This window comes from Nanorana parkeri, unplaced genomic scaffold, assembly GCF_000935625.1.
Source record: "Nanorana parkeri isolate BGI_ZX_2015 unplaced genomic scaffold, ASM93562v1 scaffold764, whole genome shotgun sequence".
Classification (NCBI taxonomy): Eukaryota; Metazoa; Chordata; class Amphibia; order Anura; family Dicroglossidae; genus Nanorana; species Nanorana parkeri.
In genome coordinates, this window is record NW_017307032.1 from 523,754 (window position 1) to 548,965 (window position 25,212).

At 43.2% G+C, this 25,212-nt stretch overlaps 1 protein-coding gene across 1 annotated transcript in view; it reads left to right on the forward strand.

The window, feature by feature from the left end:
- Positions 1–25,212, forward strand: part of EGFLAM (EGF like, fibronectin type III and laminin G domains) — a 117,622-nt gene that overhangs the window by 16,137 nt on the left and 76,273 nt on the right. Inside the window, exon 2 of the mRNA XM_018564600.1 lies at positions 22,962–23,071. Coding sequence (XP_018420102.1) covers positions 22,962–23,071 — 110 coding nt within the window. The remainder of the gene's footprint in view (positions 1–22,961; positions 23,072–25,212) is intronic.

The following is a 25,212-nucleotide window of genomic DNA, read 5'->3' on the forward strand; positions in this document are numbered from 1 at the left end:
ATACCACCGTTGACTCCCGTTTTTGGCTCTGATTGTGGTGTGAACGCTCCCTAAAAGAGAAAAATCTGCATAATATCTTTGCAACAATGTCTTTAATGCAGCGTAGGGTACATATCGAGCTGACAATGGCATTAAATCCTCTTTCACATTATAACACTTCTTATTATTGTAGACTGAATGGTTCTCTAAAGAATATCTATTGATTGAACCCTCAGTCCCCAATAGGATAAGCAAAAGTAAGACAAATAACTTTGTTAAAGTTGGAAACAAATATATATGTTGGACATATGATGTTTTTTTGGGGTTTTTTTTCCCACCATGTAGTGAATTGCCTTCGTTGTTTGCTGTGTATGTTTTTATGATGATCTATGGCTGATGTATTTTATTGATCACACAAGCTCATCAAGGGGTACAGAGATAGCAGTCATCGTTTTCTCATGATAGCCATGTTGGGAAGTAGGTCAGCAATTGACGTATTTATCAAGAGCCTCCATACCAGCAGACGTCACTTGATGAATCCTGGCAAAGCCTACATCGTTCTATCTGCACTGTTGAATATCCAGTGTTATTGATCAGATTACACCATCCTGTGATCCTGCTTTTGTGTTCTAGAATTTCATTAACGCATTAAAACAATAAAAACAGATGTTTAAAAAGTTGTTAAATCCTCCAACTCCATGATAAAAATTAAAAAACTCTCATTCCTCCCTCCTACTCCCTCTCACTAAACTTGCTAAGCTTGGCTGTAAAGAAAATAGTTCTAAGTCCTATTTTTTACTTACCTTATAGTGACATTAAAGCCAACCCCCCCCCCCCCACCCCCCCCCACCCCTGTGTCTCACTTTAAAAATGCCCCCCCATCCTTGTGTGTCACTTTAAGGTCTTACCTTAAATGATGCCTCTTGATCCGATTCTTCTTCTTTCCAGTAATAGTTTTCAGCAGTCCCTCCAGCGCTGGTGCTGGCCTCTGATCCAACGCTGACTGCTGTGTCCTCTGTGTCCCACGGTGTCTGTGCACGTACACACTGCTGGCTGCGTGCATTGATTTACCCTGTGTCTCTCTGTGAGGGCTCAGTCCATAGATAAGCCTGGTACTAAAGACAATGTCTAGGAGAAGTACAATCCCAATTCCAAAAAAGTTGGGACTCTGTGTAAAATCTACATAAAACAGAATGCAATGATTTGCAAATCTCATAAACGCAGATTTTATTCACACTAACAAATAGAAAACATATCAAATGTTTAAACTGAGAAAATGTACCATGTTAAGAAAAAAATAAGGTAATTTTGAAATTGATGGCAGCAACGTCTCCAAATCTTATTCTATTTTCTATGGTGAATAAAATCTGGGCTCGGGAGATTTGCAAATCATTGTATTCTGATTTTATGTAGATTTTACACAACGTCCCAACTTTTTTAGAATTGGGGTTTTAGTTTGGGGTATGAATACACTGTCCTTTAAAAGGTCAGTCCATGGAAAGCTTGTGTTTCGGTTTTTGGTTGATGCTGGAATCACTTGTTATTAAAAGCACTAAACTTTTTTGTTTAGTGCTTTTGACCAGTGATCCAGAAGAAGAATGGGGACGCTTGAAACTGTTGCTCGATTGATGATTGTAATAGATCTGCAATAATGCATTTGATTGCAAAGAAGTTGGTATGGTGCCGCATTTGAATGTACATGAAGATTTTGTATGGCTTTACTGGAGGCTGGCAAATGCACATGTGATACTACATTGGTTATATATGTGCTGCTCAACCTACAGAATATTATATATGAAAGTTGCATGTCTCTAGGGGATCCGTACGCTGCTCAGTACCTGGAAAAAGTATGTAATAGTTCAGAAGGGCTTCATCCTGAGTGACTTTCTCATTACATTGTAACATGTTGCCATGAACTGAGTCAGAGGACAAAAAGTTATTTTATTAAGCGTTTGGCTGCCTATCTAAGCATTCTTTTTGCTGGTGACAGATTCCTTTTAGTGGGCCACTGGTGGCATTTTATAGACTACAGAAGAAGTGATCTTCAACCAAAACCTTACAAAGGAAGGGATGTAGACCAAAGTGTGCAACACCTGGGGACCATTATGAACATCAGTTGGGCACATGTATCTGGAATGGGTAATCTTATTAATAGAAGTCCTTGATATGGCTGGGTTGATTATATTTTATATTTAATTTGGCAATATAAAATGAAGTTTATTATAAATGATATATTAGCGCAGTAATATATTTCAACCCAACTATTCTCAATGGCGAGCATTGAAACAATATATTTTTTTCAGCCTATGAGAGTCGTATTACTACTCTTAGAAGTTGCCTTCTGTTTTTTTATTTTATTTTACTTTTTTTTATTCCTTTAATGGTCAACTTTAGTCAAAACTTATTTTTTGATGGTTTTTACTTTTGTATTGAACTGGGTAAGGCTAGAACCATGATGGTCAGGTTTTTACGACTGTCTGTGACCCCACCGAATTCCTTATGGATTTCCTCTTTCTCTTTCTTTGTGATTGCAAAAGCAGGAAGTGAGGGGAACCAGCACTAGGTTCACACCATTTTCCGGACCAGATCTGGAACACGGTGCATTGCGTTTTGCCGTGTTTTTACTGTGATTTTGCTGCATTCGGGAGAGGTTTTTTTTAAAGCTTAAAATGGTCTTACAGATGTGTTCCAGTGTGTTTGTATGCATTTTTTATGCGTTGCAATGCATTCCAGTGCATTCCAGACCAGATAAAATAAGACCAGCAGTATTTCTCTGGTCTGGTCTGGAACGGACTGCGCTGATGTGAACAGAGGCCATACGCAGCATAGGGGTACCTTAAGATGCATTTTGGGTCCGAAAACAATCTGGTCTGGTCTGGAGATTGTCTGAATGGGTCCTGAGGAATATATCTGACCGTAACTGTGAAGACTCACGGCAGCTTGGCGGGTTAGGGCGTCTTTGGGGGTCTACAAAATCTGAGGGGCCCTCAGCTGGTATGGGTGCTTCCCTCTGTTGGTGTCTGGATTTGTAAAGGGCGGAGCCTGGCCCCATGGGAACCCAGAAGGAGTAAGTGTCCTCGAGCTGGTTGTGGTGCGGCTGGGGACATGGGCGGAGTGGTAGGAGAGGACTTTTTGGACCCCTTCTCAGGTCAACCATCATTTACAGTATTATTTGTGTATATTATTTGGTTTATTACTTTGGTTATTGTTAAAGTTGTTTGGCTTAATAAAAGGGCTGCTGTGGCTGTTGAAATCCATGTCGCGCAGTCCGAGTGTTTATTGGGGTTTGGAACGAAGGGACAAAAATTGACGAATCCATCATTCATGACTCTCTCAATACAAGCTTGAATATTTGGAGAAAGATCTCTCTCTTCAATTAGAAAAATTGTGCAGTTGTGAATACATGGCTGGTTGCCTTCTTCTTTTTTCTAGATCATTTTGTCTAAAGATATACGCATAAACCTAGATGGTTATAGGTTTGCATTTATCTTTTAGATTGTAAGCTCTCACAAGCAGGGCCCTCCTAACCATCTCGCCTTGAATTGCATTGTAACTGTACTGTCTTCCCCTATATTGTAAAGTGCTATGCAAACTGATTCTATATAATTCCTGTATAATAATAATGTTAGGAGAGGCATGCTGATACACCGGTGCTGGCCTATCAGCAGGAACCACTAGCAATTGGAATTAATGTGTCCACTTGCCATGGATCCTTAGATCTCTCTGCTGGCAGTGCCCACAAGTGTCATAGTCATGAGATGCCATGAACTGCATTCATGCTGAGTTGGAACTAAAATAAGAAGCAAATGGAACACAAAGCCTCGCATGTTTTATGAGTTTGTTTATTTCCAAGTTTCTTTAAAAAACAAGAGGCTTATTCCTTCCCGTCTCGTGTGGGTGGATCACATAGTGTGCGTCTCTGCAAGGACAGTTTACTCATCCTTTGGCTGTGATGTCTGATGCCTGGCTTCAATTTGCACATGTTAGGAATATTGTGTTCAGCTTGGTCCTGGGGATACTAGCAAAGGTCACTTTGAAGTTTTCGTCTCAGTAGGTAATGTGGAAACAAACCGCTTTATGATCACATGACTTGTTTGTCATTTGTATTCAATAAATAGACCACATCCAACTGCCTTGTGAGCTCTGAGAAGTCAGCACATGGGCTACCTCCCCTTCCTATAGAGTGGATCTCACAGTGAGTACGAGGTTGTGTTTTTTTTTATTATATAGAATAATGTAATAGCAGCATTACATGGAACCTTAGTGCCAAACCTGCAGTCATTTCTTTCTCCATATAATGTCACTGAGAATTAATTAAGCCACAAGTAAAATTTTAAAGTACTGTAGGGAACATACATTTGTAAAAGGTCCCTAATACCGTGTTTCCCCGAAAGTAAGACCTACCCCGAAAATAAGACCTAGTGCTATCTTCGGGGATTTCTGTAATATAAGACCTAGTTCGGGGTAGGTCTTATATTACAGACATCCCTGAAGATAGCGCTAGGTCTTACCTTCGGGGTAGCTGCACATGTAATTCAATTTCACATGTGAAGAACGGCTGCTGCTCCCTCCCGCCCCCTCGCCCATCCACCTACCCGCACGCTGTTGCTCTCTGGATGACATCAGAGCGGAGAGGCAGCTCCCTCCCGCCCCCGTAAGGCCGTATTAAGAACATCATGGACCTGGTGCTTTCGGTCGGTCGGATGGGAAGCAGCAAAGGTGGCTCTCTAATTATATTACCTATACCAAGTAAGTTGACCACCACTGACATAGAATGATGTAATATGCATCTTATTAGAAAAACCTGAGAGAGGGGTATGCACTATGTAGCACCAAAAGAAGTACCTGCTCTTTTTTTCCATGTTGGATGGCAGCATAATACAGATGTGTGAACAAGCCCCTTAGAAAATAATTGGATTAATTTTGTCACATGTCAGCTGTCATGCGACAAATTGCACAGGTGTGAATGGGGACTTAGAATGTAAAGTAACAGTTTAGCAGGGCATGGGCCTACATAACAAGGCCAAATTAAAGCTTGCCAGGAAACTAGAGCCAATGGCTGCTAAGTGCCGTGACACCCTGGGGTGCCTCCTAGCTTTCCCGAGGGTGTCTCAAAACTTTCACACAGTCATGGTCACATGGTCCAGCGAAGTTCGCCTGGCCCACCTTCCACCCTTTGCCATGCTGCCTCTTAATGTAAAGTGGGCTACTGAGTTGAAATGGGGGCTAGTGATGTGGCGGGGGCCTCTGATAGGAAGTGCGCTCCTTATGTGAAAGTGGGAATTCTGATGTGAAAGGGGGGCTCTGATGTGAAAGGAGCTTTGGTGTGAAGGGGGGACTCTAATGTGAAAGGTAAACCCCACTTTTTTGTGTTTTTACTTGGGACCGCCCTTAAAATCCATTCCAGACCCCTGTTAGGAGTCTGGTATGGATTTTGTACAGACCACACGTTTATTTTACATTTACATTTTTCTACCATTTAGACAGGGGTGCCTTGAGATTTTGCATACTTTTACAGGATGCCATGGCTGCAAGATGGTTGAGAAACGCTTTTAGGCTACCTTATCTTGTTTAGTGCTACCTACTAAATGTAGGATAGGAAAGAAAAAAATGGTGAGGTGTAGCTATATGTTTAATCACTATTAATTTAACCTCATCTAGTCCATTGGACCTTATACAAGCCCACACGTGTTTAGACTTGAATCCTATGTAAATAATAAAAGATGATAAAATTGAATTCCACTGGTGTGTCCATACACTGCTTACTGTCAAACCCAACCATGCAGTATTCTGGGGGGTGAGCAGCCCGGGAATATGACTCTGGTTGTACCTTCCCCTCTTCGTTGAGACCCGAACACCACACTGCCGAGTTCTACTATAGCTTTACAATTAGAGCTGCAGCTAACGATTATTTTCAAAATCGATTAGTTAGCCGATTATTAAATTCGATTAATCGGTTAATCGGATAAACAGCGTGTGGAGCGTGGATGCAGCCGGGCGGGATTGGCAGCGGCGAGCGTGAGGTGGGGAGGAGGTGTGGCGCGCAGCGTGTGTGGAGCCGTGAACAGGGCCAACCAATAGGAAGCGGATTAATCGATGATTGAAAAAGTTGACAACTTTTTCAATCATCGATTATAATCGATTATGTCGATTAGTTGTTGCAGCCCTATTTACAATACATTCAATCTTGCTCCCTTCATTCCATATACCACGCAGCCTCTTGTGAAATGTATAGTGGGAACATTTTAGTAGAAGACTCCTCGATGATAACATCAATCACAAATAATTCCTACTTCCCCTTCTACTTACCTCCAGAAAAGAGCAGCCGTACGACAAACACAAACATTATAATGGAATGTGATCCTTTAAGGATAAAGTCAATTTGGAAAAATTAACCATCTGCCAAGCGAAGATTAAAACTGTGATTGCATTTAAGTAAAACATCTGCTACATTACATAACGCCCTTGCATGGAAATAGGCTCCCTCTAATATTTTAACCAGGAAGTCTCATTCTCACAGAGACTGACACTGTGCATTATCATTTGACTAGGCCTTGAATAGTATGGTCCAACCGAACTTCTATTTGAAATCCGCTAAATACATTCTTGGTACACCAAAACCAAAGGTGTTCAAAGTAGGGATGCACCGATATATCGGCCGCCGAAACATATCGACCACACACTGGTCGAATTCAGTCAAATTCATCCATTGCATGGTCAGCTGCCAAGAGGAAACCTACTAATAAAAACCTGGCCAAGAATCTACATCTGCCCTACTCTACCCACTAATAAAAACCTGGCCAAGAATCTACCTCTGCCCTACTCTACCCTACCTACTAATAAAAACCTGGCCAAGAATCTAACTCTACCCTACTCTACCCTACCTACTAATAAAAACCTCTCCAAGAATCTAACTCTCCCCTACCTACCAATAAAAACCTGGCCAAGAATCTAACTGTACCCTACCTACTAATAAAAACCTGGCCAAGAATCTAACTCTACCCTACCTACTAATAAAAAACTCTCCAAGAATCTAACTCTCCCCTACCTACTAATAAAAACCTGGCCAAGAATCTAACGGTACCCTACCTACCCACTGATAAAAACCTTGGCAAGAATTTAACTCTATCCTACTCTACCCTATCTACTAATAAAAACCTGGCCAAGAATCTAACTCTACCCTGCACTACCCTACTAATAAAAACCTGGTCAAGAATCTAACTCTACCCTGAACTACCCTACTAATAAAAACCTGGCCAAGAATCTAACTCTACCCTGCACTACCCTACTAATAAAAACCTGGCCAAGAATCTAACTCTACCCTACACTACCCTACCTGCTGATAAAAACCTGGCCAAGAATTTAACTCTACCCTACACCACTTGAATGCAGTTCTGCTTTAAAGCCCAATGACAAGGTATCACCCCAATCATACAAACCTTTAGCTGTCTTCTGGCTGGTCATGTAACACACAGAGTCCTCTTCATCTCCTGGTCTCCTCTGGCATTGGGTGGTTCTGCATGTTACAGTGAACGTTGCTCATGCAATTATGTTCTCTCCTGCAAGGTATGTCAAGGTGGCTTCATGATGCAACCCCAGGAGGTGGCTCCTTGACACCATAGGCTCACAGGAAGTGTGTTGAATTAGACTCGGTGTCATTTAACCCAGAAGAGGACTAGTGCTGGAATGCAGAGCAGTGAGTCGGGCAATTCAATTTTTATTTTTCCGTCAGATGGGAAGTAGCTGGTGAATGAATAGATCAATTTTTTGGGTGATATTTGTTCATTCATAAAAGGTTTGTACTAGGGTTGCACAGATACCAAGTACAGTACTCGGTACAAGTACGAGTACATGTACCAATACTTTTGAGCTCCAAGACTACACTAGAGAAAAATTCAAAAGTTAGGAGGCAGCTGTCATTTGTAAGGAGCACACGGAGCTTCTGGGATTTGTACATCTCTGTTTTAATGTACGATTTTGTTTTTATAAATATAAATAAAGGTATGCACAGATACCAGTTTTGCGAGCACTGGTACTTGCCGAGTACTCACAGATACAAGTACTGATACATTTTTGTTTATTGTCATGTGACAGTTTTTCTAAAACAATACAGACTACTGATTTCAGGACAGTGGTGGAGTGCCAGAGCCAGGTTCCAGCTGCAACCGCTGCCACCCTGATAGTTCTCATGAAAATGCCAAGTATCGGCACTGGTACCTGAAAAGTATCTGTGCATCCCTAGTTGTACAAATGCTCTTGACAAATGTTTACGTTATATCACCTGTTTCTTCAGCATGTTGTTTTATATCTATATGTAGCCTTGTTCTTTGCCTGGAAAAGGCCCAGTTTACCATTTCCTATAACATATAGTGTACAAAGCTCCTGTTGTGAGTTTATAACTGACTCTCAGCTACAATTAACCTTGATATTACTTATCAGCATGCATTCACAACAGTACTGGAAGAAGGTCCTATAGAGCTCAGAGATGCTGATAAATATACTTCAAATTGTTCCACGCTGTGCAAATAAATATGAAACAAATTGCCCTAACCACCTGCTTCCAAGTGATACTTTTGCCCAGTGCCTTAAAGAGTAAGTTCCCATTTTTAAAGATCGAAAAAAAAAAAAAATTGCCAGACCAATTGTTTTATCAACATTGTTTCCATGAGATAATATGTGCATTTAAGGTACTTTATTTATGTTATTTACCTGTAAAAGCTTTCCTTGAGTAGACATTCAGGCTCTGATAGCAGCCCTAGGATGCTCACAGCTGTCATTCACGTGAAGCAGGATGCTACAAGTGCGCAAAGTTCACTTGTACAAAATGAGTGGTGGCTTCCCTGCTGTATATGTTGAAAAAAAACACCTGGCGGGAACCTGTAAACTTTATGTCCCGGGTATCAGGCAATAGGAATTGCGCACCCTTGCTTTCATTTTTCTGGGCAATTACCTGCAGTTTTTTTTGTGGAGACAGGTTCTCTTTAAAGCTACACACAAGCCAGCCAGCGAAATACACACATGAAATACATTTGGTGTACAGAACTCCCCCAGAAATGTCACTTCCTGCTTCTGTAATTGGCTGACTGATTTTCCAGAAGTCTGCATTAAGATGCAAGATTCATTTTCGGCATCCCTTCCAATAGGAATTACATTTTTTTGTGAGGTACTCCCTAAGGGCAACAAACACCTATTCAGAACAGAAACAGCAAACTGCAACAAAGTTGGTTAAAATCCCTGCAATGTGCACTGATCCCCCAGAGAAGAGTGATTCTTTTCTGAACAAAAGTGTAAATACTCTCTAAATTTCAAAATAAAATGATTCCTTCCTTGACGTGATTTATAAGAAAGTATCACCAGCGGAGGAACAATTCCTTTACATTTTAGATATAATCAGCTAGGGATCTGAATCGTCTCTAGGGCTCTGTATCTTCATCCACCATATATTACAAATTCTATTTAACTTTAAAAACATGACTGCTCTCTATGAAGGCAATATTTGAAAGGTGAAACCTTTAATTGTAACCTTTCAGATGTGAAGAAAGGCCCCATGAACAGTGATCCGGGAGACAGATACTCTGATGTAAAGGCCATTAAATGACGGATGGGTTAGTTATATCTGCTTAAAGAGCAACTCCACGCAACAAATAATGTTAATCAGCGATCCACTAATGCCATCCAGGAGACCATAGCCTGTGCTGAAGACAACAAGGGCAATGCCATACTAGAGATCCTTCGGGTGGTGCCAAGTCACCAGTGGCATGATTGCTATGCAGAGTTAAACAGGGTAGAGATAAATAGTCACCACTTTCCATCCGTTGCACCCTCACTGGCCACATTCTGAAGCACTTCCGTCAGCAGAGGAGCAACTCTTCACTCATTGGGAAAGTGAGGGAGCGACACATGGGAGCAATGGAATATTTTCTCTGCATTCTATTGCAATTCTGTCACTGGAGCAGTGGCGTAACAATCACCATAGCGACCCAGGTGACCGCTATGGGGCCCGGGGCACAGGGAGAAGTGGAGCAGTGGAGAAGGTGGGGGCCAGTGGTTGGCATCAGAGGAGGAGGTGGGGGTCTGGTGACGGGGGAGGGCCGGCGACGGACAGAGGAGGCGGGGCTCATCACCGACGGTGGAGGAAGAGGAGGCGGACAGGTAAGGTGTGTGACCAGCCCACCTGAGGGTGACCCGGCAGAGCCCACCTTAGAGAGATCAAAGGGGCCTCATACAAAATTTTGCTATGGGGCTCTGTGATTTCTAGTTACGCCCCTGCACTGGAGAGTTGCCATCGGAAACAGGATCACCAGTGTGACATGACCTGAAAGTATATGTAAACCTTAATCTCATTTTCTCTCTTTTGGTCTGTTAAATATACAATTGAAAGCGTTTTATTATATCTGTTTGATATGTGCAACAAATACATGCTGATCAATTTAGCAGTTCAAAGCACACCTGTGTTTTGTGCACACTTCCTTTATTATCTCAAGGAGTTTAATTAGCCCTCCTACTGTTGTTGTTCAGTTAGGACTACAGAATGAATGATTCTCTGTGTTGTGGACAATAGATAGGGGGTGGGTCTGAGTGGTTTAACAAAAGAAAAATGGGCAGAGCTGACACCACTGTGCTGTGTGTTGTCAGTCTATACAGGACTTAGTAGCTTAGTGCATTTCTGGCAGTTCAACCGGTATGAGTAAGTAAGTGCCCTATGTAATATCAACGGTACTTGCCTGACTGCATTGTGCCAAGTGTAAAGTTTTGTGGAGGGGTGATTATGGTATGGGGTTGTTTTTCAGGAGTTGGGCTTGGCCCCTTATTTCCAGTGAAGGGAACTCTTACAGCATCAGCATACCAAGACATTTTGGACCATTTCATGCTCCCAACTTTGTGGGAACAGTTTGGGGATGGCCCCTTCCTGTTCCAACATGACTGCGCACCAGTGCACAAAGCAAGGTCCATAAAGACATGGATGAGCGAGTTTGGGGGGAGGAACTTGACTGGCCTGCACAGAGTCCTGACCTCAACCTGATGGAACACCTTTGGGATGAATTAGAGCGGAGACTGCGAGCCCGGCCTTCTCGTCCAACATCAGTACCTGACCTCACAAATGCGCTTCTGGAAGAATGGTGAAACATTCCCATAGACACATTCCTAAACCTTGTGGACGCCTTCCCAGAAGAGTTGAAGCTGTTATAGCGCAAAGGGTGGGCCAACTCAATATTGAACCCTACGGACTAAGACTGGGATGCCATTAAAGTTTATGTGCGTGTAAAGGCCCGGCGTCCCTATACTTTTGCCAATATAGTGTATGTATGTGTGTGTATATATATATATATATATCTCCACAAATATCAAGTGACGTGAAAAAATGCAACTGCCACTATTTTATTCTACAGGGTCTCTGCTTTTCGGAAGATATATAATGTTTTGGGGGATTTTAACTAATTTTCAGCATTTTAACGAGTGCGCAGAATGGTTCTGGCAGCTATTTCAAATGCTGATAAAAACACTTACAATGGATGCTGCTCCTTGATGTTTAAAGGTTTTAGCTTCTTGCAGAATCAGCTGGTCCCCTGAGCCCTGGCCCTGATATCCTGTTTTAGGGCGGCTCCTTTCCCTTGCAGGGTCCTATGATGAAGCCACCCTTGTGTGCTAGTAAGCTGTGTGTGTGTCCACAAACACACAGCAATTCCTTTATCCAAGCTAGTAGATGGACGACTGCTGACAGCTGCTGTACCTTGTGACCTTGTACTAGACAGGAAGTTTAGGGAAGCAGAGCTGAGAGAGTTGGAGCTGTTTGGAAGCATGATGACTGTAAGCGCTTGGGCAAAAATGTAAATAAATACTTTGCTAGGTGATGTATATGTGTTTGATCTGGATTCATTATGCAAAAAAAGGTTATAATACTACTGTAAGCTAACATTTGAGTAAAGACCCAATGTAAGGTAATTGTGCTTGATCTTAAAGATCTAAATATAATACACACAACAACCTCATGGGAAATTACCTGACTTTTTAGACCCATGTGATCACATCTTTGTTGGATTTGACCCTTGTTAAGCCAATAAATGTGATCTAATCGCGGGAAATCCCGCGATCGTACGATTATCGTAAGGTGTGTGGAAACCTCTACTACTGTAAGGTTGCACGACTTACGGACATGTTCGAAAACCCGCCGAGCATCGTACGATGTTCGGCGGGTTTGTGGCATGTCCGTACGATAACAGCCGTACGGGCCGGTGTGCGCAAGCGCACACTGCCCGTTCGGCATTGCGGTCATCGGAAGCCCCCCCCCTCAGGGGGCGTGGCTTGCGATCATCACAAGTACGATCTGCCTATGCAACATAGGCAGATCGTATGTTTTTTTAAGTACCTTACAACCATCGCAAGACAAAAGTCTTGCGATGGTTGTAAGGTGTGTGCCCAGCCTTAGATTCAACTTGAAAGCGTTAAAGAATAGGACAATTGAAGGAATACAGTATGTCGCCGATACAGCCGATGTATACAAGCACAGGAAGTTCCATTCCAGCTCTTTTGCTGATTTGACTAATAATGACTTCTTCAGATAATGACTTCTTCAAGATGCAAACCTCAACATAACAAAGTGTACATATACCATTAAATATTGTTTTTCTCTCATTACCACTCAACGATATCCTGCAGACGCGGCAGAATTCTGGTATTCGTGTTCATAAATAATTCCATTAAAGAAGTTCTGTATGTGGCTCATTATTAGAAAAGTATGCTTAAAAATGTAATTATACAAAGGAATAATTTAGCCTTTGTAATATCATCTTCAAAATAAGACACAGCTGAGCCGCTGGTGTAAAAATATGCTTTTTGTCAAAAATAATGCAAAAGGAAGATCGTCAGCAGGGTTCAGTGGAGAGAAAACATCTGTACCAGAAGTCTACTTGGTAAAGGTTAAAAATAATTAACCCCTTCGTGACTGACAAACGGTGACTTTTGCCGCCGGGACTCTGTTTAAACTTGTAGAGCCGACTGTCGGCTTTACAACAGAAGCGATCCTGGCGACTTACCTGTCGCCAGATCGCTTCTGAGTCCCGAAGAAGGGGCCCCCCCGCCTACGAGCCCGGGACCGGCGATCTTGGTGTCCGCGGGGAGCTGGGGAGGAGGTCGACGAACTTCCGTTCATCAAAAAAAAAAAGAAAGGAATAGTCACTGAAGTAAAGCGAAACTCCAGACACATTAATACACTGATTAAATTCATATACAGTATTGTAGATAATTTGCCTGCCAAAGGATATTTTCTTGGTATTAAAGTGACATAAAGGCAACATTTCCCCCCATTGCTGCTGTAAGCACTTACCTCATTTGATGTCTCTTGCTGCGATCATCTTCTTCCTTCCACTCGTTTCCGACAGTCCCTGCAGCGCTGGTGCCGGTCTCTGATCCACCGCAGACTCCTCGTGTTCACGGTGTCTGTCCGACGTGCGCGCTGCCATGTTGCATCCATTCAGCTTCAATGTCTGTTTTCTCCCTTCCGCTCTACTGCATATGCGCCTTCACGCTTCTTCTTTACAGCCATTCAGGAGCAGGGAGTGCTTCAGCCGGGAGCGAGCAGCGCTGGAACAGGTAAGTCATTGGGTATTTGCCTAATTTTGTATTTTTTTTTTTAATCATGTGGCAGTAGATACAGTATATGCCAAAAGATTACATACTTTAAGAGTACATTCACACCAGAATCAGAGCCAAAAACATGAGTCAATGGATTGTAAATGGAATGAACTTGAGTTTGCATTGCGTTAATGTATAGGGTATTGGTATCTGGCGTGAATGGGGCTTAAAACAAGCCTGCAACACAGCACAGCCAGCCTAGAAGCCTAACTTTTTACTCCCTGTCTCCAGCCTGTGATTGGACAGTAAAGGAGAAGCAGCAGACTGATGAGCACATCTCTCTATCCCAGTCTCAGCTATGCAGTACAGGGAATTGTGAGTCTGATAGCAGTTTAGATTCAGGTAATTACACTAGTTTATTTTAGAAATACACTTGATTTTTAATGGACACATACAGTACTGTGATAAAGTTCTGCATAGCTCAACAAATGATTTAGGCAACTGATTTCTAAGTCCCCCTGTTCACAACTTACAGATGCATGTCTGAATTTGTATCCAGTGCATAGCACCCAATAATTAAAGGACAACTATGAGGGGAGTGAAAATCACTCACCCTCATAGTTCGAGCCAACATGTGACAATGAAACTCACACGTCGTCTCAATAGATCGGGAAGTGAGGGAACACATACCGTCGCTCGCTCACTTCTCGATCACTTCTCCAGCGCTGACTGGAGGAACAGACTGGGGAGGGGGTGGGTACAGCTGGCTCTGTCTCTGGATAGGCAGAGCCAGCTGTCACTCACGTAGCTGGGTGGATCTCGACAGTAATGTCGGGATCCATCCCGGCTGTGGCGGTCTCAGGATACTGCGAGCTGTAGCTTGCGATATACTCAGCTTTGGGTCACGGGAGGACGCTAGTATATGTCCTCCCGTGACCCTTAACCCCTTCACGACTGACTAAGTACAGTGTACGTCGCAAGCATCGGAGCTGTTTATACAGACTCCCAGCGGCTTTTGCCGCCGGGACTCTGTTTAAACTTTTAAAGCCGCCTGTCGGCTTTACAATAGAAGCGATTCTGGCGACTCAGCTGTCGCCAGATCGCTTCTAGAGTTCCGTGAAGGGGCCGCCCCCACCCCGCCCGACACCCCCGCAGTGCTTCCCGGGCTCCATTGACCCTTCCAAGGGGCCGGGACCAGCTTCGCTGGTGTCGTCGGGGAGCTGAGTAGGAGATGGACGAACCACCGTTTGTCGATCCCCTCCCCATTCTATGGGACCAGGAGCGGTGCAGATTGCATCACTTCCGGTCCCAGAGCTGTCAGTGCTGGGCTCCTGAAGCCCAGCTATAAGCTATTGAAGTGCGATCTGCACTTCAATAGCTTATTTGGAGTGTAAAGGTGACACTGGGGGTATTTTGGACCCCCAGCATCACCTTAAAGAGTACCTGTCACCACCATCTGCTATCACATGGGGGGGGGTGGGCTTGTAAGCCCCCCTATGTGATAGCAATCAAAGTAAAGTAAAAAAATAACAGTTTTAAAAATGAAAATTAAATAAAATAAATCTAAGAATAATTTAAAAATGTTTTTTAAAGTCCCCCGTCCCCGTGAGCACACGCGTCGCCACGTAAACACGTGTCGGGTGCGCCTACGTATGGAAATGACAAAAGCGCTACACATATTGGGTATCGCCGCGCATGCCAGAGTGAGAGCAATAATTCTAGGGCCAGTATTTTGGGGTATCTCTAAATTTATTTTTAACCTGGGCATGTTGAGTATCTATTTACTCGTTGTAACCTCATCTTTTATATTGTATTAAAAATGGGTATTGTATTGTGTTTTGGGGCATTTAAGTACATTTGTCACTAAATTTTGGGGTTTGATAAGGAGTTGCGCTAATATCGTGCAACATAAAAATTTGCAACTGGCACTATTTTATTCTATAGGGTCTTGGATTTCAGAAAATATATAATGTTTGGGGGTTTTAAGTAAATGAAAAAAAAGGCCTCAGTCATGAAGGGGTTAAGCGAACTATGGGGAAAAACACTTACCCCATAGTTCTCTTTTAAAGTTTTATTTTGTAAAAAAAATTAAACAATGCAATATATTGCAATATTACATTGCACTACCCCTACACCATGCACACCAGCGGGTGGGCTTTTGTGAAGGAGCCCTTCAATTTAGTCTACTTCAAGCTTTAGATTTATTTTTTACTGATGACATACACTGCCTGGCCAAAAAAAAAGTCACCGTCTGGATTTAGCTAAGCAAATAGGTCAGAGCCTGCCACTGGATAATAGGTCAGTTCAGTAATGTTATGTGCCCGAAAAATTAGGTCAGCTGCCTACCTGAATACACTGAATGATCAGGTTTTTCCATTGATGGATTTTTTCTTCCCCGATGACACATATATAATACCAGGATTCATCAGGCTCAAACTCACATTGGAGGTGAGGAGATTAAGGGGGGGATATGATTTCCATGTACAAAATGTTCAATGGTGGTAGCAACATTAGCGATAAACTGTATAAAATTAACTCCATTACAAAAACTAGAGGCCACCACCTAAAATTGGTGGAAAAAAAATTCCAGCACAAGGGGCGAAGGGGGTTCTTCACAGTAAGATCAGTTAGGGTCTGGAACTCACTGCCACAGGCGGTGATTTCAGCAAAGAATGTGGAATTGTTCAAGAAACTTTTGGACGATTTCTTAAGGGACCGTAATATACAGGGGTACAGGTGCTCCTAGAATGAGATCCTAATAGGTTGGACTTGATGGACTAATGTCTTTATTCAACCTCAAATACTATGTAACTATATGTAACTATGTAACTGTGAACAGTTTTCGCACATGAATTGGCCACCACAGAGTCCAGACCTTAACCCCATTGAGAATCTTTGGGTTGTGCCGGAGAAGACTTTACACAGTGGTCCGACTCTCCCATCATCACTACAAGATCTTGGTGAAAAATGAATGCAACTCTGGGCGGAAATAAATGTTTTGATATTGCATAAGCTATAGAAATGATGCCACAACAAATGCACCCCGTAATTAAAGCTAAAGGCGGTCCAATAAAATATAAGAGCGTGTGACTTTTTTTTTTGGCCAGGCAGTGTATATGTAAAATTAACCCATGTGCCCTCCCTGACAAGTAATTGAGGCCTTGGTGAGAAAAGCAATTTGCTGTTCGGTGCCCCAAAGCGGCATGTAAAATGTAGTTACAACTGTGAACACTTACATACATGTCCTGCATAGACCGACATTTCAATACGGGGTGGTGCTATGACCTTCCATATTTGTGGACATTTTTCTGCATTTGCAGTTTTTCCAAAGAAATCCACTGGCATCTACAATTAGACATTCCTCTAGTGTTTGTAGCACACACAGCACTTGTCTTTCCCAAAATGGCCCGACACGGCCATGCACGGTGCACGGATCTGTACGGCCCCACTTTATTCTGAGTGAATGAGGCCTTAGAGGGAGGTGGTAAGGTGTTGCTGCTATCTGATTGAAGTAATCATTCCCTCACAGGAAGTTCTCTGTAGAAACTACTTTAATGTCCATCTCCAGGGAAATTAAAAGTGTTTCTTTGCAGTGGGGCTACACCCACACTGCAAGGGTTAACACGGTACATTTATGCCTAGGGGGCAGGAAAAAGCTGTTTTACATACAGTACATGATCCCTGCTGCCAGCGGAAGTCCATGCTCTCCTCTTCTCCCCTTCCACTATGGCTGTGGACTTTTCTTCTGCATCCTCACATACAATGAAGGGCTATGGAGTCTGCATTGTACTTGATGACATCAATGGTTCTTGGACATTTGGAGCGAAGGGGAGAAGGTATAAATGAGCAGTTAACCCTTGCAGTGCGGGAGCAGCCCCAATGCAGGGAAAAAACTTTCATTTTCCAAAAATTGGGCGTGTGATTGGGTGGTTCTAGCCTTCCCTAATCCTTAGGCCCAGTTCACACCAGAAACTGCATCACAACTGCGTGCGTCTGTGCAGTTGCACTGCGATCCGTTTTGATGCGTTCTGACACATTTGCAATGCGTTTTGATGAGTTTCTGATGCGTTTTTTTCTGCACTAGAAAATTCTAATTAGACAGACCTTATATAGAAGTTTGAGAAAACGTGAACTCACCACATTGCTGTTTCTGTACCCGGTTCATAGCCCCAAAATCTGGGTGCAACTTTTCAGCAATCTCCCTCCACTTTGCCATCTTCTGGCGATAATTCTTATATTGGGGATGTTTGCTGTCGTACAGCAGAGGATAGTCCCGCACATATTGGATGAAATCATCTGCATCCACAAATTCCATCTCTTCACTTTCTCTCCACACTACAAAGAGGAAGTCCCTGGGTGATGACATTATCAATTCTGAGTCTTTTTTTCTGTATGTGTTCCGGTGCATTTGCTATGCGTTTGCGCTCAGTTTTGATGCGTTTCGATGCAGTTTGATGCAGGTAAAATAGGACAAGCAGTAGTTTTTCTGACTGCATCTGAACGGACTGCAATGGTGTGAATTAAGCACAAGAAAGCCCATAGGAAAGCATTGTGATGTATTTTGACTGCAGCAGTCAATATAAACGGACTGCACCACAACTGCATATGGTGTGAACTGGCCCTTACTCTCGTCTTCTCTTTTGTCAGGCATTTGTTAGGCTGATGTCAGATGGCAATTCTGCCGCTAGAGACAAAATGCCAGTGGCAGGACCGCTAAAAAAGGTTGCCTGCCTGTCCCTATGGAATCTGTTCCATAGCCAGATGTCCAAACGCTGCTAATTATTTGTTGCTAGCAATTGAAGCAACATCTCGCTGCCTCAGCTACACTGGGAGCGATTCCTTAGGAACAAACAGGTAGCATTTTTGCAATCCTGCCACTGGCAATGTCGACAAATTGCCAATGGAAGGATCACTAGTGGTGGTCTCCCATCTGACATCAGCCAGACTTGATTTGTTTGTCAACTAAATGAGAAGGGAGAACACAGGAAACTACTGGGATGGTGATGGTCTTTGCTCCTTATGCAACTGTTGGAGAATAATGACATACTGAGATAGAGGTGTGGAAAGCCCATGATCTCTGAGCTATGCAGCTTGCAGAGATGAAGCCAAGAGGTCATAAAAAATCCCAGTCCTGCTTTGCCTGCACAGCAGTTGGGAAACTCCACAAGACACATAGGGGTCTATTCACAAAGCTGCCGAGGGCAGCCGAGTGAATGACCGATCAGAAGTGAAGTGAGCCGAACACTGTTCGGCTATTCACTTCAGGCTGGTACGGCTGATTTCAGCCGTACATCGGCTGAAATCAGCCGTACATCGGCTTGCTTCGCGTGGCTTCGGATTAGCCGAACATGCTCAGCATGTTCGGCTGACCCGAAGTGCAGAAGGAGTTCGACTCAGCCGATCCAACATCTGGATCGGCTGAGCCGAACCTACGGCAGGCTTCACAATGCTGTTTGGCCTATTCTGAAAGATCCCGAACAGCAGTGAGAGAATAGCCGAATGCCGCCGAGCGGCATTTGGCTTGGCTGTTCTGCTCGGTCCCTACTTGCTGCCCCCCCCCCCCTCCCCCATTTCCTATTCCAGACACTTTGATAAATGAGGCACACTTTCACTTTATTGAGTGCTGCTGAGTTCCTAGAGTTCTGCAGAAATGCACAGCAGACACCAAGCTAGATAAAGCACCAGGGTGAATTTTAAAGATTCTTTTTCCTTTACATCAGCTACCCCCTATTTTATCAGACTCTAACAATACATCACAGGAGATTTGCCAGAAGATACCTTCATTCTGCCTCTCTGAACACATATTTGTAGAGAACATAGCAAGTTTTCATTAATAAAAGGACCTTTTGATGCAAAGAACATTTGGATCCCCTGGTTTTTGTAAAAACGTCCTTACTTTAGCCATTCTTTTAAGCCTTTGTTCCACTGCTTCCACTTAGGGTATGTACAGGCCATGTTTGAGTCAAGCTGCACAATACTAGATGTTGGTTGGATGGGTGCTAGGACCTCTTCCTGCTGTCATATAGACCTGGATACTACTAGGACAGATGAGAAGTAGAAGGCATTTTCATGATGTCTGTGAAGGTTCTCATTCATCCCGGCCATGGTATATCTGTAAAAAATAAGTCAAGGCAACTGGACTTGCTGTTTTTTTTTTTTTCTTGAATACATTTCACTGGACCAGTGAAGTCCAGTGAAACGTCTTCAAGAAAAAATACAGTTGCCTTGACTTATTTTTTACTGATACATTCTCATGATGCCCTAACTGTGCTCCAGGTTTGTAATGTCCAAGTGGTGTCAGGCAGCAAGCACATCACCACTCTTTTGTGGTCTGACTGGCACTAAGAATTCCATAGTGCATCTCCTATTTGTAGGGTATTATTCTAAACTATTTCCTCTTAAACTATATATACTGGAAGGGTGTGTTTGCTGTCTGACTCCTCGTGCATATTTTTGAACCATAAGAGAGTTAAGGGTATTACAAAATCCTATCTATCTATCTATCTATCTATCTATCTATCTATCTATCTATCTATCTATCTATCTATCTCTATCTTTCATAAATATTTTAATTTTTAGATAAACAAAAGGAAATCAAGAAGCATATGCAAGGTACAACAAATGGTAGCATTCCTGAGTGATCAAGGATAGACCGTTTGGGGAAAGGGGCCAGGCTAATGCCTCATCAGAGGCTATGTAATACTGGGCTATGAGTTCAGAACAGGCTAAGGGCATATACAAGATGTTGGGGCTGTGGGTTATTGAGGAACTAATGGAGAGTAATCTGGTTGGGTGGGAAGGCCAACGGGAAAAGGAGGGGAGAAAGATGTAGAGGAGGAGGAAAGGAAAAAAAAGGCGAGGAGGACGGGAATGAGGGGAAAATGAAGAGAAGGAATGAAAAAAGGGGTGAGGGATGGGAAGGGATAGAGAACTAGATGCTCAAATACTAGAGATGAGCAAATGCCTGGGTAAAAGTAAAGTCTAAGGGATAGCCATTCATAGGGCCAATAAGCAAGCTATTGTCAAACTAAAGGCATGGCTAGCCTTTTTTTTAAAAGCAAAAAAAAGTATCTTTCACTGTACGAAATTCTCAGCTCTCCCCAACAGTTCCAACACACTGACAATATGACTGCTTTAAGCCCACTCTTTTGATGTGTTAACCATTGCTTCAATTGAATGGCTCTTGTGAATATTGTTCTTTCTTTTTGCTAGCAAACCTGTAAAGTTCTCAGCTAAAAGTTTGTAATATGCGAATTTCATGAATCACAGTGAGTTATCACTAAACCATGGTAGCAGCAAACATGCACTTATTCTCTTTTCATTGACACACTTTTTTATTTAGTGACTACAGATCCATTATACTGTACTTTTAACTGTGCATTAAAAGAACTTGCAGCATTCAAATTCATTTCCTGCACGACTGTGGTGCTTGCTACACCCCTAAAACATGGAGGTCAGTTATCTGTACTGTAACCTGCAATGGAACATGTGATGGCTAGTAGCAGTTACTGTTAAGGAAACCTGCCATAAGAGAACTATGACGGCTGATGATCATGACTTCTTTTACTGATTTGCCTCACTGTCGGGCTTAAATTCTTTAAAGGGTTACCGTACCTTTTCACCAGAATTTAACTGGTAAACTAAGTCAACCCCCCAGTCCCCACTGCAGTTATCTGCAATGTTGACCCTTGTCCGCTGGCCATGCCCGACCGTATAGCATTCCCGAAAATTCAAAATGTTGTGGTTAGATGACCACACTGACCAATGACGACTCCCTATTGCAAACATTAAAGGAGAACTATGAGGGAGTGATTTCCTCTCATCCTCATAGTTAGAGCCGACCTGTGACAAAGAAGCTGTCACAGGTCGGCTCTATTGATTGGGAAGTGAGCAGAAACATGCAGCCAATCCACTCACTTCCCGATCGTCTCCCTGCAGTGAGCGGTGACTGTCAGGCACTGCTCCCCACTGGGATTCCCCCCTCCCCTCTCCGATCCTCCAGCTAACTAGAGGAACGAAAGGGGGAGGCGTCGGGCACAGCTGGCTTTAGATAGGCAGAGCCAGCTGTCACTCACGCAGCTGGGTCGATCTCGACAGTATTGTCAGAATCTGTCCCGGCTGTGGCGCTCTCAGTATATAGTGGGCAATAGCCCGCGATATACTGAGCTTTGGGTCACGGGAGGAGGTTAGAATATATCCTCCCGTGACCCTAAATTGAACTATGGGAAAAAACATTTACCCCATAGTTCTCTTTTAAGTTTCTATACAGCCTCTGGGGCAGTGTAGTGAAGTTTTCAAGTGCGAGCTGGAGTGGGTGGTGGGCAAGGGTCATCATTGCAGATAAATGAAGAGGGGACTGGGATGGTACAGAGGGTGTTGTGAGTTACTTTATTTTTTTGTGAAAAGGTGAACTTACCACTTAAAAGCTGGCCATACAGGAGCCCCATCTGGCTCAATAAACTTTGATTTAAAAATCGAAGGAGCCAGGATGAAAATTGTCATTCAAACAGCGACTGCAGCCCATCAGCTGCAGTCACAAGCTGGGTATTCAAGCAACCGTAATGTTGGTCTTGGAACTAATAAAATGTGATTTTAAAAAAGAAATCAAGTAGGCAGGGCTGACAGGGAATGCTTTTGTTTTCAGAGCCAAAAAGACATGTTGTCATGTCAAAGAAGAAGGTAGGAGCACACTATACAGCATTTCTGGCACATCAACAGTTATTTTTCTGTACTTGCAGAGATGTATGAAGTATGGTTTTTTTTCATATTGCCTTGACATGTGCTTTAAGAGACACCAACTGTTTTTATATAAATATCCCACCACCACTAAACAGGGCGTCCCTTAGCATAGTTCTGGAATGTCAACCTGACCTTTTTTTTCCACCATTTTCCCTGAGTTGTCTGATTCCCAATTTCACAATGGACTGACTCTCTACCTGATGTCATTGGATTTGTGCCAGTTGAACGGTGCATGGTCATTCTATGCTGTGCAGGTGGTTACCACCAACCAAATGGAAACCACAGCTTTGGTGATAAGGTGTATGAAGTCATGCCAATTCTTCAAACAATCAAACTGTAAAACAAACACAGTTCAACTGGCTCAGATCCATTGATGTCAGACAGATAAGCACACTGTCTTGAGGCTGGTCATGAAACAGCAAGACCTTCGATCACCAGCTTGGCTTTCCAGAGCACCTAAGACAAGAATGGATCAAGGAATCCTCAGCATTGTGTTGACAGAGAATATTTATGTAAAGGCAGTAGGCACAATTTGAAACTGATTAAAAAAGTAAATTGTCAAAATGAATAGTCTAGTGCTAAGTATAAAAGCTGTAGAAGAGAAAGTAAGATGTATCAAATAAGAATATTGCGATACTGTCTAATTCTTAATTCTTTCTATCAATTAACAGAACGACTGGGACCCCCACTGGACATCAATCTTGAAGCCATAAACTGCACAGCATTCAGTGTACAATGGAGAATGCCCCGGCAACATGCAAGCACCATTAATGGCTATACTGTATGTAATAACATAGTAATTGTAAACTCTGCATGGCAGGAGGGATCACAGTGTACCTGACACACACACACATACACGCTAAAGGAAACTTATTTTTTAGATAAGCTGTTGCTTGGAAAAAATACAATCAGCTAGCAAGATGCCATGGATGTAGTAGCCCAAGGAGCAGAGGCGTAACTAGAACCTTCAGGGCCCCAGTGCAAGAAACCATGAAGCCCCCCCCCCCCCCAAACGCCATGGCACCTCATGTTAACAGGAAGGCTGCCGAGGTCCCCAGCAGGCGCGGGACCTCAGGCAGCCGCTTGTTTAAAATTTTAGTGCTGTGTTCTATCGAGAACGCTGACCCAGTATCTGTGCTTGCGTGCAGACGGGATTACCCAGGAAACCGGCATTTATTTACAAAGTATTCGTTTGTAATTGTTAATTGTGACCGTTAATAATATACCGTCTATGGCAGAAAATAGTGGATGGCAGTAAATGATGGATGGAATATTATTAACCATCACAATTAACGATTTAAACAAAATACTTTGTGAATAAATCCCGGTTTCCTCGATAATACCGGTCTGTGCGCAACCGCAGATGCTGAGGTCGGCAAATTCGAATACGTCGACAGAACACCGGTATCTGCGTTTAGTATTGGGGCATTTTCACTAGTGTGAGTACTCGTGAAAATGCCAAGTATTGGCAGTGGTGTATCCCTACTTAATAATATAATGTATTGCTGGGACTTGTAGTCCCACATAGTTGGAGCTATTCTGCATTTCTGTATAATCATCATACATCAATGCAGAATACCACCAGCTATGCGGGACTACAAGTCCCAGCAATACATTATAATAAAAGTCAGCTATGCTTTCCCCCCTTTCCCACTCCAGACTTACCTTCCGTCTCCTGCAGGGCCCTCTTCCTCGTCTCGGCGGCCGGGGGGCGGGGGTCAGAGGAGAGGGTCCTCACAGCATAATGTGCTGCCTGGCGGTGCCTGCAGCACATTCTGCAGGACCAGTGACAGCCTCTCCATCCCTGCCGCACAGCCGCCCGTACATGCTGCGGGTGGCAGCGCGGCAGGGAAGGAGCGGCACGATCTAGAGGGGGCCCTCTTGTTCCTCGCTGGGCCCCCCCAAGTGCAATTGTGACCGCTGCGACCCTGGTAGTTCTGCCAGTGCCAAGGAGCTATTATAGTGCCCAGGCCATACAGAATGGTGCTGGAGCCTATATGCTCCTCCTTTCAGAATTATTCTCATCCTTCTGTACTTAAAGGCTTTAGCTTGAATGAGAGCAGTATGTACATAAAGCTTTCCGAACCATTTGCAAAGTTTTCAGCAAGTTTCAGGCAGCTTATTAAAAGCTTGTAATGATCCCAAACCCGGCTGGAGGTTGTTGTAATGACTTCCCACCTAAAATCTCTAAATAACAGTTCCCCAGCATGATGCCCTATGCCAGGGATAAGTTTATAAACCTCACTACTTTAAGAGCTAGCAGGTGACACTTTGCGTTGCTGATGGCACTCAATCGTGGCTTTTACTGACAGTTCAGGTCCCCACTGATGTCCATGATTAACCATTCAGAGTAGTTCCTGATCATATAATCAATATGTCAGCTATGATCACATGAAGGGATGACATCCACGCTGGATGCTTCATTTAAAAGGCAGGGCACATGTAAAGCTGGCCATACACCTATAGATTATCTACAGATTTTCTATGGTCAGATGGAAAACGTGCAACAGATTCCTCCATCTACGCTACACTGTGTGGATGGGGGAATCTCCCGCTGGGCCAAGTTTCAGTATCTTGCTAGTTGGCCCCGCTGGCTGCCAAAATACCTGAACAATGCCTGCATCCAATCAGATTGTTCAGGTATTTTGAGAGCCAGTGGGGCTGACTAGCAAGATACTGACGCTTGGCCCAGTGGGAGGTTCCTCCATACACACAGTTTAGCGTAGATGGAGGAATCTGTTGCACTTTTTCCATCTGACCATAGAAAATCTGCAGATAATCTATAGGTGTATGGCCAGCTTCAGGGGTGTAATAGACAACTGATATCTCCATAAAGAAGAACTGTCACCTTCATAATGTTATCACATAGGGGGGTTTGTATTTTGTTTTAAAAATGATAAAATCTAATAAAATATGTTTAAA